The 13,974-nt window shown below is 45.3% G+C and overlaps 1 protein-coding gene across 3 annotated transcripts in view; it reads left to right on the top strand.

Annotated features, from left to right (window-relative positions):
* Nucleotides 1–9,781, top strand: part of ADGRF5 (adhesion G protein-coupled receptor F5) — a 47,567-nt gene extending 37,786 nt beyond the window's left edge. For 2 of the 3 annotated variants that reach the window (XM_005239187.3, XM_055810831.1), the window contains exons 18-22: nt 274–1,644; nt 2,601–2,642; nt 2,744–2,803; nt 7,606–7,690; nt 8,796–9,781. In XM_005239187.3, coding sequence (XP_005239244.2) covers nt 274–1,644; nt 2,601–2,642; nt 2,744–2,803; nt 7,606–7,690; nt 8,796–8,875 — 1,638 coding nt within the window. In that variant the 3' untranslated portion in view covers nt 8,876–9,781. Of the gene's footprint in view, nt 1–273; nt 1,645–2,600; nt 2,643–2,743; nt 2,804–5,491; nt 7,584–7,605; nt 7,691–8,795 lie in introns of those variants that run through there. The other variant, XM_055810832.1, reaches the window with a different exon arrangement.
* The last annotated feature ends 4,193 nt before the right edge of the window (nt 9,782–13,974 follow it).

Consider the following 13,974-nt stretch of genomic DNA (forward strand, 5'->3'; position numbering starts at 1 on the left):
GAAAAGAAGAGGAAGAAGGCTGGAAACCAAAACAAGAAAAGGCTAAGTAATATGTAAAAAAAAATCCCCACAGCTCCACTGTTCGAAACCTTAACTTGAAAATAGAGAATGCAGAGGGTTAACAACTGAATGTTTCATATAGATTGAGCAAAATAAGAAAATTCTGGGCTTTTTCAAAAGTCAGTTCTAGGACCACAGGAAAATCGCCACCAGAAACAACAACGATTTGTAGGGGATTTCAGTAACAGCATTATTCTGTTCTTGCTGTTTCAGAATTTTCTCTCCACAGTGGACTTTGTTGTTGCTGATTCTGCAACTGAAGCTTGGGAAGACCTGAATAAAGACAGCGTACTCAACAGTTCTTTGTTACTGCAGTCAGTAGAAAATTTTTCCCTGCGCCTCCAACCAGTTAATAATACCATTCCTTCTGTCTCTGCAAATACCCTTCAGCTACAAGGTATAGTTGTCACAGAAAATACCAACACAGATTATAATAAGAACTTCAGCAGTACAGAAAACCTCACAGTTAATGTGCTCATTAGTGAAACTGAAATTCGGGCTCTAACACACAATTCAACTGTTGTCAGTGTGGTGTACTCAAAGCTTGGACATATTTTGCCCCAGAATGGGTCCGAGTATGTGAATGGTTTACTGATAACAACAATTATGAGCAGCAACGGAAGCCAGAAGTTTGACATTAATATGACCTTTGCAAAGAAAAACACATCTCTAAAGATGCCCCAGTGTGTCTTTTGGAACTTCACACTCAACGAACGTAAGGGGGGCTGGGATACTCGTGGCTGCACAACCACAGAGCGAGGAGATTATGTCATTTGCTCCTGCAATCACTTGACATCCTTCTCCATTCTGATGTCACCTGATAAATACTCCCAGGCAATCTTTGAAGATTATATTACCTACGTTGGCCTGGCCATTTCAATCTTGAGTTTGGTGGCCTGCATTATAATTGAATCCTTAGTCTGGAAATATGTGACAAACAACACAACCTCCTACATGCGCCACGTCTGTATACTCAACATAGCTACATCACTCCTGATTGCTGACATTTGGTTTGTTGTCACTGCCTCCATCAATGACCAAAACCAACGGATGAGCGGAGGTATCTGTTTTGTGGCCACCTTCTTCATCCATTTATTCTACCTGTGTGTCTTCTTCTGGATGCTCAGCCTGGGCCTCATTCTTTTCTACAGACTGGTCTTCATCTTACACAACACAAGTAAGACCGCCCAGAAAGCAGTGGCATTCTGTCTGGGCTATGGGTGCCCCTTTCTCATTGCAGTCATCACCCTTGTTGTCACATTGCCAAGGAACAATTACATAAGAAAGGGTGTCTGCTGGCTCAACTGGAAGGAGAGCAAAGCTCTCTTGGCCTTCGTCATACCTGCCCTGATCATTGTGGCCACAAATTTGTTCATCACTGCAGTTGTTATAATAAAAATCCTAAGACCAACTATCGGGGATAGGTCAAACAGGCAGGAGAGGAACTCTTTGTTTCAAATTGGCAAAAGTGTGGCCATCTTGACACCACTGTTAGGCCTCACCTGGGGATTTGGCCTTGCCACCGTCATCAAAAACAGCCATCAAGCTTTCCACATCCTCTTTGCTCTGCTCAATGCTTTGCAGGTGAGTCACACATATGTATGGGTTTGTTTCCTCTGTGACTGTTTAACAAGTAGTGATGTTCCTGCAGGGCTGTGCTTGGAGGGGAATAAAAACCACTTGGGAAAGCTCAGATTTGCCTTTAGACATCCTTATTCCCAACGAGCTCTTTGGGAAACCATTCCAGGAATTCAGCAGTATTTCATATTCTCAGCTCCCTTAACAGATATGTCTTATATATAAAGCTGACATGAAGATAACTTCCAAATTTGCCAGTAGCTTTGGGAAGAGGTTCATTCCTGAAGATCAGGAAAATAGCCCTGTTATGTTCAGGTGGCCAAGCTTCAGCACGCCTGGTCTGATTTCCAGTGCATCTGGAGGCATCATACTATGCTCTTGTGGGTTCAAGTAACAAGGGAGTATAAACAACATGGAAGTCACCAAGAACAGCTGAGTAGTAGTAATAATAAAAAGAGGAACTGACCAAAATACACATTATTGGGAGTTTTCAGTCAGTATGATTTTTACAACCACATATTTAGGTGGCCAGTAGGATCCCGATACAACAGGATTTCTTAAGGACACAATAGTCATGTCTACACTGTGTTTTAAGGATAGCATCAGAATTGTGTGCTTCAGACCAAACTCAACTGCCTTTCGTACTGTGAACCTGCTAGCTTACCTGGGGAGCATAGGCAGGGCGTATCTTCCATGCACAAAAGTCCCTTCTTCCAAATGTTTAGCGCTAGCAAACTATCTGTGTCACTTCTGTAGACCAGATATGCACACAGTCTGAATAAGCCAGGCTAAAAGAACTCGTACTACATCGGCACTCCGTTATGTGAAACACAGTTAGGAAAATGCCCTCTTTCAAAGAGTTCAGAGTTTAAATAGTCAATATGGACTATGTTTGAGAGTTATGAGGTACTGCAATTAAAAGGTGGGTGTCATCAAACTGCATGTAATTATCTGTCTCCTAGGGATTATTCATTTTGGTGTTTGGGACCCTCTGGGACAAGAAGGTAAGGATTCAAACTATTTCTTGTATTATGTGAAAATACTGTCTGAATTTGAACATAATTACTGTATTTACTGAATGATTTTTATTTTTTTTAACAAATAGATACAAGAAGCCCTGCTGAAGAGGAATTCAATGTCCAAATGGAGTTCACAGCAAACAAAGGTTAGAAAATTGACCTAAGAGTGTATTTTAGTTACTGCTGAATAGTCTAACATTCTCAAAGTGTCTTTTAAGTCAAATGCACTGTATATTCTGAATTATTTATTAGAACTAGTCAGAGAAATTGAAGACACTAACAACATAGATATGAATATCTCCCCTTTTCCGAAGTTCATTATTTCACCTATAATTGGTAAAAACCAAGGAGACTAGTGGACATTTGCTCTGAATTTGACAAGAAATAACCCACAAAATGTAACTGAAGCATTATGTTAGAAAACAGAAAATTTCAGTGGCCCTTATTTATGCACAACCTAAGAGAAATGCAAAGAGAACTTACTGGGGAAGAAGCCCTTCAGCTATGAGCAGGAAAAGATGGAGATATTGCAGCTTGGTTGAGACAACTTGCATGAGACAGGCGACAGGTTAGCCTTCAATTTATCCTGAGGACAGAAAAGTATGAATCTTCTGTTAAAATCGTGTCTATGTGTTGCAAAGACTCAGATTTTAATGAGAAAAAGATAGAACATAAATAAATATGTTTCTGGAACCAAGTGGCCTGGACACACTCCTAGAAGAGGAGAGACTTGGGTCCCATATCCAGCAAATTCCTGCATTTAACACAAAACATTTAGTGCCTAAAAAAATAAAGAAATAATGTTGCAAACAGGGACTGGATCCTTAAGAAAGATCCTGGAACTCTTCCATCCGCAGAGTTTCTCTGACCCAATAACTCTTGCACTCCTCCCTGCCTTGAAGCACAGCTTGCATGGGCATCTGGAGATGCCTCTGCTGAGGATAGGCATTGGCTTTAAAGGGGGAAACCAGTCCCACTACCATCTTTAAAAGAAAAATTAAAGATTGTAAAGTGCCTGAGGAAAATGGCTGCTGAGGAATACAATTAGCACAGAAACACAGGTAGTGTTGTGGCTGAACAGAGAGGTCACAGAATCATCAAACGGTTAAGGCTGGAAAGAACATGTTTAGATCTAGTCCAAATACACTCCTCAAAGCAAGGTAAATTAACTTAGGACATTTTCCCCATCAGGTTTTCACTACCTCTAAAGCTGGAAAATCTGCTAACTCTTTGAACAAAAAGCTGTGGTGTTTTGCCACCGTCAGCATAACTAAAACCAAAAACAAACAAAGAAACAAAACTAAACCAACCAAACAAACAAAAAGCTTTTTCTTATGATTAAATTTAATTTCTTCCATTTCAATTTGTGCTCCAGAGATTAAGACTCTGGAAAAAAAAGCTCAGTGGCTGTTTGAAAGAGGTGAACCATGGCTCAGCTGCTATAAGCTACCGGGTAGCCATGGAGCTAGATGTTCTGTGCCAGCCACATATCCACTCCCTTCACTCCCTCTAATCTTCAGCAGCTCCTAGTTCCTCCCTCCACAGGTCCTTCACCTCCACAGACCTCATGGCACCATAGACCTTTCATCCACAATACCTAAAGGGAGGCAGACCTATTTAAGCCACAGGAAAATGCTGACATGGGGACAACCGAGCTTAATTATGCTCAAAAAAAGATACAGGCCAGTTGGAAGGACGCAGAGCAGAACAAGTCCCAAAGAGGTGGGAGGACTGCTCTGCTAGATGACATAGGACTCTTCAGCCTAGACAGCTGATGGGGAATGTAAAAGTGGTGTGTGCTGCTACAAGGCCACGGAGCAAGTGTGCCATCCCGTTTGATCAGGAAGGAGCAGACCTTACCCTGATGAGTGGCAGATCCAAAACAAGCAAAGGAGATGTAGACCTCCTTGCTCCTGGATGTTATGGATGTTGGATGCTCTCCCAGGTTCCCTTAGAGTTTACTTCATGTTGCGGAAGCTGAACAGGCCGTGAAGGGCTGTTAAACACCAGGGTCTTGCCTTTGCCTCCAGGAGTCCCTGTACGTCTGACCGCCACAAGTGGAAAGGACATTCTGCAGGGATGCTGCTACAAGCTTACCTCGCTTTTGTAAAACTCTTCCCTAGGGCCTCTGCCGTGGCCCACACTGAGTAAGAAGCAGCTGGGCTGGAGGATCCTGGGATCCAACCAAGCGCAGATCTGCTTATGGCATTAAGCAACCAGCACTCATTGGAGAGGCTGGGGGAACGGTGTCTCAAACAGAGGAGCAAACCTCTCAGAACTACGTGGTCTTCCAATGAGGCTTGAGAAAGCCCTAAAGCAGAATGCAGGAGGCCAAGCACACAGCGGGCTCAGAGCCTCAGTGACCCAGGACGTGTGTTACAGCCCTAGGAGAGGGCCAGGAGCTGAGGGTATGGGCTGACATTCACCTCACAAGGAACTGTGGTGGCCGAAGACAAGTTGTAGCTGCAGAGTAGGTCGTTGTCCTCTTCTCGCTGATGCCACAGGGGTGCTCACCTCTGCTTCTGCACAAGGGGGACCACGTTCCCAGGCACAGAATACAGAAAATTTTCAGCCAACAGGGATCAAATACCTGTTTCTGGGATGGCTGCATGAGGTTGGATAAGTCTGTGTATTTCAAGACAGAAGTGCTTGTTTCAGCTTGCAATTCTGCATTTATAACCCCTTACCAAAGAAGCCATACCAGGATGGGTAAGGGATTGAAGGCATCAGAATCTAACCACCTGCACTTGGAATGGAAAAATATAAATTGTGAGAAATGTTAGCATCATTCTGATATGTCAATAGAGCTTAATTTTATATTGGTGTCCAAACAGGGTTTATTCAGAAGAACCTGTACAGGTATTGCTAAAGAACTGGGAAGCAGACTTAAAAACCAGCATGCTTAAGACCGATGGGCACATAACATCAAAAGAATTAAGGAGTCCATTGGGGCTGAACTGTCAGCTCAGAGGAGCAGCACTGGCTCAAATCACTCCAGCTTCCACAAACATCACAGAATTGCTGAAGTTGGAAAATACCTCCAGAGATCACCTAGTACCAGCCCCCACAACTCAGAGCATGGTCAGCTAGAACTCAGAGGCATGTTCAGTTGGGTTTTGAGTAGATCCAAGGATGGAGACTCCACAGTGTGTCTGTGCAGGCTTTTCCTGCATTTGACCACCCTCACAGTGAAAAAGTTTCTTAAGCAGGATTTCCTGTATTTCTGTTTGTTCCCAGCACCTCTTGTCCTTTCACTGGGCACAAACAATTAAAGCCTGGCTCTGTTCTCACTCCCACTGCCTCTTGTCCTTTTACTGGGCACCAAGGAGCAAAGCCTGGCTCTGTCTTTACTCCGTTCCAGTCCCATGACCCCCAGCATGCCCTGCCGTGTGGGATTGTTCCTCCTCTGGGACAGGACTTGGCATTTCCCTTTGCCAAACTTCATAAGATCCCTCCCATCATCCCACTTCTCCAGCCTGTTGAGGTCCCTCTGTATGACAGCAGGCTCATCTGATCTATCAGCCACTCCTTGCAGTTTTGTAGTATCTGCAGACTTGCTGAGGGTGCGTTTTTCCCATCATCTACAACATTAATGAAGATGTTAAACCAGCACTGGACCCAGCAGTGACCTCCCTGCATGTCCCCTCCAGCAACCCGCCGACAGCCGGGAGGCAGCAGCTTGCAATTAGCCAGGCAGAGCAGTGCTGTAAGTTTTAAGTGCCCCAATCATCTGTCACATTCAGATCTTGTGTCAGAAGGAGACGGTAAAGATGTGGTTTCTGCTTCATGGTTCTTCATTTAGGATCCCTAGAGTCGTCCACCTGGATTTTTTAAACTGGTACTCCAAGCATTCCAGTGTTTTCAGCAGGAGGATTACACCTGGGAACCCAGGTCTGGGAACACTTCCTAATAAATTTTTAAAACACCTTGCCTTCTTTCTGGCTTGAAAATTATATCTGCTAGATGTCGTGCTATTCTGACTTTGTGAAAAACTCCTTTTCTCCAGGAAACTGGGAGGAAGGCAGGAATAACCGATACAGCTATCATACAATGGACACATCCAGCAGAATAAAGTGGAGAGAACAAGTTGTGAAGTCTTGGATCCCAATTCTGAATTGCTTTTCAGACAAAATCTCCTGTGCCAGACACTTCCAACTCTAGTTGACACTGTGGAAGCTACCCCAGGCAGTGGGAACTGGCATATTTCCTTGGCAGTTCTGCTGATAAGGACTAAATAAAGTAACATCAAAGTCTTTGAGCAAACTTTTTAGATGTGATTATTTTACCTTCTTCCACTACCACCTTATGGTGTAGGTGACAATGCAAAAAACTGCCTCATTTCCCCAGCCATAGTACAACTTAATGAACGGAGAGGGACTGAACAGAAAAAGATGTGCTCTCCATACCACTTCTAAAAGCATCTTTTGGAGGAATCTCATTAAATTCTCAAACCACTCCAGAAGAGAAAAAGAAACTTCATTTCAGCAGCAGCCTGGACTGCAGAGCTGTGTTCTGATGCCCTCTAGTGTGTCAAGTCAAATTTGCTTTTGATTATCTCAGGCTATCGGCCTTCAAGGACCATCCCCAAACATATAAATCTTAGCTTTTCTGGCTACCTAAATACTACCTCATACTCCCTCAGATAAGGGACCAGAACTCTGTGATGCCTAATGCAACAGACTCCAGAGCCTAAGCCATCTTTCCTGGCCAACCATTAGAGACGGGCTATTTCTGTCCTGTAGCTTCTTTTAAAGTTGATCTTCCTTCATCACCATCATAAACATGCAAATGGGTCAACTTGATGCCTCACCAACATCTAACTTGTCCCTCACTGCATTGCCTTCTCGTACCACTGAACACCATTTTATTGTAACCTTTTTTTCCCCCCTCCATGTGGCTACAAAGACAGTTCTAGGCTTTTGACAAAAAGCGATTTTCTTTCTTACAGTCATCATCCCTGATCCTGGTGACACCGATGCTTGCTATGAGCTATCCGCTTTCAAGAACCTTTAACAACTTATGTGGGAAAACAGGTATGTGACAGTAGACATCTCCTACCAAAGCAAACAAGGTTTTGCTTGTGTTCTCACTCTCAGGGTCTGTCTGTCTATTGATCTATTTGTCTATCCATCCATCCATCAATGGTATTTAATCTTCTAATACAAAGGAACTGTAATAAGTCATTGGTATTGCTACTGTAATTGCTCATAATTGTAGCATAATGCTAGCAGCATAATCGTCTAACACTAAAACTAAAGTATTGGATGGTGGCGTGTTTCACCAGTTATAAAACCCACTAACTGAGCTTTGTTTTGAGTTTAATGATATAATGACATAGCGCTCCTCAGTTCACTTACTGTTCATGAACTCTTCACCACCTTAGAGCTGTATCTCTTCAAAGGTTCTCTGGCTGTTATTTTATGGACATCACCATTTCAGTTATGACTTTATTTTGCAAGAAGCATTACTGAAATATGAGTATTTTCATTCCTAAATGTCTAATCTTTGCATCCAACCATTGCTTAGAGAAGATAGTAAAATTTGGTCAAAGTGGGATATGAAGGAGTTTAATGTAGGCAAGCAACTGCTTTTGCTTTTTAAGAGTCTGTTTATTAGTCAGGCAATGGAACAAGAAGCAGGTTTCTGGATCTGCTACGGTAAGTTTACATGAGTACACTAGCCAGGTACAGAAGCCTCCCACCAGAAGAACGAGACTTGCCCACAACTGCCTCCCACGCTGCTGCCACCTGAAACTCCCGTATTATCAGCATTCACTTCCACACTCTGCTCTTGGGCTCTGTGCACCTGGGTCTCAGCTTAGAGCCTTGTGGTCGTGAGAGGGAGGGAGCTGGGATTCCTCTCAGGATTGTGTGTTCTAGATGTGTCCCCACGCTCAAGGAGGAGCACTAAATCCCTCTATTTGTGTGAGTAAACTACTACCCTATAGCACGATCATCAGTTCAGGCTGACATCTTGTCACCAAACACATTGACCTTTGTAGTTGCTGGTATTGCTCTAGTTCAGCTAGTGTCAAAGCCACCTGGATCATCAAGACAGGTCTAACTGTCCTTACTTTGCAGTGCCAACATGCCCTAAGCTATCTGTCTTTATGTCTAACCACTATACTTTGTTTTGCAGGAAAATACAGAGTATCTTCTTCAGAGCCATCCACCTCTTCCTCTGAAAACACTTCCAAGGCGTATTCTTTGCTTAACTGAGGCACTGTAAATGCTAAATCACATAACTCTGAAAGGACCTCTGCCTTTTCCAAGACACGCACAAGAAGTATCTGTGAATCATCAAGAAGCAGACTGCTTTGTTTTGACCAAACTGTGCCTTGGTGCATTCTTCTGGAATAATCATTTCTGGTCAATGTGTAAGGCAGGGAAGCTTTGAGAATTTTACAGGGGCTGCCAATCCCAGAAGGGATGACAAGGATTTGAAGGCCTTCAAGTGCCGGAAAAGACATTGGGAGTGAAGAATTCTCAGCCTTGAAGTGGGTGCTTAGCACTATGCAGTACTGAGCCATGAATTACCGTGCTATACACAGCTCTCGTCCAGTGGTTGTAATATTTCCCCTATTAACTCTCTGAAAGATTCCAAAGGCCTGTGTAGATACACAAGTACCTCATAGCTTCTCTCCTGCCCTCCTATTAGAGTCTGGAAAGGCCGTAGGGTATAGTGCTCTCCACTTTCTATTTAGGACTTTTGGGAACCAAAGATTCACAACTAAGAAGCTCCATTTCAGATCTTCACTTTTGACTTAGATAAAACGAAGACCGTGATGATTCCTGCGTGGTCTTCTCTCGGACAGAATGTACTGAAAGTTCCATGTGGCACTTTTTTTGAAGAAAAGGAAACTTTATGTCCTTAACTATAATTGTCCTTCCCTTGATATGTAATGTGGTAAGACACAGAAGGTTGTCTGCTACAGAGGGGACTGCATTTATTTAATGCATAGTAGTGTTAAGTATGCAAGGAACTCTTGTGCAAAGTCTGTATGTTTGGGTCTCCTCTCAGAGGAGAATCACACTCGAAGGGCTCAGTGAGTCAATTCTGCAGTGAATATAAACCACCATGTGCCAGGCAGGATGAAAGGTTTTATATAAATTATTTCTCTAATACTACGTTTGTGGAATCCGTTATTTCCACACCTGTACACCTTCAAAGGCAGGACTCCGGCCTTAAGCAGAGGGCTATGAGAGAGCCTGCAAAGTCTTTATAGCGCACAGGAATGTTACAAAACTTCATGTAAAATATGATAGATGGAATCACAAAGGTTTAGATTAGAAGCCAATATCAAACACTGCTGTCAGGTGGGGAATCAGGCCTCTGTGTTTACCAGTGGTGAACCTGTTTCTGGAACTTTGGGCTGAACCAGGGTGGGATACAATACTAGAACACAGTTAGAGATTAAGATATATTTGAAAACCCACAATCAATTTGAACTGCATGGCCAATGGAAGTTTGAAAATCAGACCTTTGCACACTATTCTGACCAGAATTTGCCTTTGGACAGGCATTTGGTCTAACTCACTCTGGAAATAGCTTGTGCAATATTGACTTGCTGCAGAAACATCCACTCCCACTGAGATAGAACAGGCTTTACCTAAACTGTAAAGTACGAGTCCCTGTAGACAGCACAGCCCTACCACACCTTACCTTTGCAGGCATGTCATCCCTGAGGTTTCACCACACCTCCCAGTTCAGCTAAACCCGGGTCTCAGCTGTATGTGAATGAGAAGTATGAGAAGTCAGGATGTGATGCCCAGCTGTTGGGCACTGAACAGCCAGCTTTGGGTGGACTTTCAAAGGCAAGGTCCTTGCCAGTGTTACAAAAGCCATGACAATTCACGAGAGAGAAGCAGCTAAGAAATCAACCGGGTCAGTCTTAAAAACTTGGGGACAAAGCTTCACCTGTATTTATATATGGATCAAGATAGAAGGGGAGAGAAGAAAAAGTGGGAGTGCTCAGTGGAGGAAGGGGAAACACATGGCAGCAACCACACCATATGCCTCCCACCCAATCTCAGCAGCAAGAACCAGGTCTTTTGCACAGGCAAGGCAGCCAGTGGGCTCACTAACTTCTTGCTCCCCTCAGGAGTCTGGCAATTTGGACAACTGGCTCTTTTTGATTAGCTGGCCCAATCTTTCCCTTTGTCCTGATCAAAACCCACATCCCTCCGTTCACCCAGCTCCCTGAAGTCAGGGCTGTCACAGGGCTTGTTTCCCGACGTCATGACACTCACGTACCTTTCCCTGCTTAACTGCAAGGCACTAAGTTGAAGCACTTTGCAACACAAACCTACCAAGTCCACCTAATTGCTGGAAAGGGTGGGATCTCTCCCTTACCTTTTCTAGCAGTGGGTGGCAAAGAAGGTGCCTTGGCACCTTCCTCTGATTTATTCCACCACAGGAAAAATAGCAAAGGAAGGGATTGTGACGTACAGGACTCTGAAGCACAGACCTGCCTTCTCCCACACTCACTGCTTAGAGATGTTGGATTGTAAAAAGTTGCTGAACAACTCTTACAGGTGCTTCGAGCCCAGATTTCACTCCTTACTCTTTGAAGACTTTTGGAACCTCCAATAAGAACAGCGCAAAGAGCCCAGGACCATTTTATCCACGTTACAGTGATCAGTGAACATTCATGTGCTCCAGAACCGGGGTTTACACGTGTGAGGTTCTGTTACCTTTTCTTTGGACCCTGAAGCCAGCTATGCTCTGATCTCTGATGTTTTCACAGCTCAGCACTCTGGCCAGCCTGTTTACTTCTTGCCCTGTCCCAGGAAACATGTTCAAGAAACAGCTGCACTTTAGAAAGGTCAAGTTAGGCAAAAGTAAATAGTTGTGGCCCCCTCACCCGCCCCACAAGTGTATGTCAGGTATGTCCAGCTGCATGTCACCCTGTGGTACGTGTGACCTCGAGTGGATTTGTTAATCCCATGAGCAGAAGAAACGAGATTAATTTCTTACCAGCTTGTGTCCTGTACCCTCCAACCCTCTTCTGTTTCCAGTCAGCAGGGTTTCCATGGTCTTTCTTACACACCCAGTCTTCACATATCTCTGCCTCCGACATCAGCTCCCTAAACCTCTCCCCCATACACACAGTACTTTCACCTGATGTAGCCTCTCTCTCACCCACCTTGATGCCATCAGCTGGTAGGGAGCTGGATGTGCTGCAAGGAGAACAGAGCCACAGAGGTGATGAAGGTCTGGCTGGGGCTTGCCAGGGGCTGGGATGGTCATGTTCTGCCCATCCCTCCCTTGGTGGCAGCTCTAACAAGCTCTTCCAACCATCAAACTTGTGGGCTCACAATGAGACTTCTCTGAGGCTTTTGGTCCTCAAAAGCTACCAGGATCCAACACCACTGAGCAGACATGGGGCTGGCCAGGAGTCACACACTGACCATGTCATTTTCTTAGTACTTTCCTCTTAGAAAGCCAGTGCAAGGCATACGATGCGATCTATGCAAAATCTAGGATAATTTCTTCTAACTCACACTCAAGTTCTTTTTAGTGTTTTCCTTGGGATAAGTAGTTCTAATCATCCCACAGCCACTTCTTGGATCACTCCTCCCTTTTTCCACTCTCATTGCGGAATAACAAACAGTGCATGTCTCAGCACGTCAGATTTTTTGGGGGGGGGGGGGGGGGGGTTTCATTGGGCTGGGAGGACCTTGCACCCACACCAACAGCCCCCGCTCGCCTACCACCTTCCTCAGGCACCATGCCCTGCCCGCAGGCTGAGTGCCTGTCGGCAGCGTTCTGAGCTTTACCCTGGCTTTCTAACAGGGAAGTGCCCCAGCATTGTGTGATCTGGGCATCTCTGCCCAACTGTCAGCCCCTTGAAAAGAGGGTGTGGGTTGCACAGGTGCCATGGCATCATCCTCTGTGCTGCAGGCTGGCACCCTTCCTGGGGGACAGTCCCCCTACCACAGCTTTTCTCAGGTGGTAAATAAAGCAGCACCCGAGCCAAATGAGAGCTTACAGGATTGTTTCCACTGGCTGCCTGGCAGGAGCAATCACTCAAAGTGATGCTTCCAGGAGAAGTTGCCCGCAGTCCAAGCACTGCTGCAAGTGTCACCCAAGTCACTTAGCCTATGTTGCTCCCAAGGCCAGGTGAGCCAGGGTAGCAAAGGGGGAGCCTGTCCACAGCCCTCCCTGCAGCAGTCATGGCCAGCCAGCCCTGCGGAGAGAGCCCCTGCGTAGCAGTGACTCTGTAGTGTTGCAGCGCTCTCCAAACTATCAAGCTGCAACAAGGTCTTTTTACCATCTCATACCAACATACTCTTCATACAGTTCCTCTGCTGTCTTCTCCTTGTCCCTCCTCACCCAGGGCATGTGCTCTCTCTTCTCTTGCTTCTTCCTCTCTCTTCTTCCCCCTTATCTGCTCTCTCTTCATTGGCTCTCAACCACTTAACAGAACCAGCCACAGCTGCACCTTATCTACATCGGCCAATCCCCCACCCCTGAAGCCAGCCCACAGCTGTATATTATCAATGCTAATTAACCCGGCTTCATTCCTCTACACTGCAGCAGCCAGCCATGAGGTGTCTTGTTAGCAAAAATGTCCAGTTCCAGTCCCAGCCTTGGATGAGGGAACAACCAACCCAGAGCCAGCCCGCTGTGATGCTCTGAAGGGTTAGAAAGAGGCTCCATTTCTTACACCAGCAGAAGATCTGGTGGTGGAGTTGGGGGGCAGAGATATGTGGGGTTGTCTGCAAGCACCCAAGTCATTTAGATGGAGTCTGAAATGCCCCAGCAATCACTGTGGAAGTCTTTTCTACCCTTTTACTCCATGGAGCCAGGGCTGCAGATCCTGTTCTGTCCTGGCTGAATAAATGTAGGAGACAGCTTCACACCCCTGAATGATGCTCTTGCTGGTTAGCAAACCCACAAGAGAGGACAGGCACCTTGCTTGAGGATAACTCCTGTGACAGCTCTTCCTAAGGGACACACTCGCTTCTCTGCTCAGGCAGTCTGAGCTGTGCCTTTCACATCTCTTCCCTGTAGCCAAGAGACACAAGCAATGCTGACAACACCTGGGGGCTTCAAAGCATCTTCTGTAGGTTACATGGGTATTTTGCAGAAGCTAAGAGGATGTGGTGTCTGCCTTCCTTAATGATCCAGGACTCTGGTCTTCATTACCTTGGACTACTGTTTCTTCCAGTTCCATGCTGGGAGGTAACATAGGTGGGTAAAGCAAGCAAGGCAGCAGAGCTCCAAACCCATGCCAGGGCTGCAGGTCTGTAACCCAGCTCCACCACCCGTACAGGCTGGGGGCACAGGATGATGTTTGGCACTAAGAATGGTG

This window comes from Falco peregrinus, chromosome 7, assembly GCF_023634155.1.
Source record: "Falco peregrinus isolate bFalPer1 chromosome 7, bFalPer1.pri, whole genome shotgun sequence".
Classification (NCBI taxonomy): domain Eukaryota; kingdom Metazoa; phylum Chordata; class Aves; order Falconiformes; family Falconidae; genus Falco; species Falco peregrinus.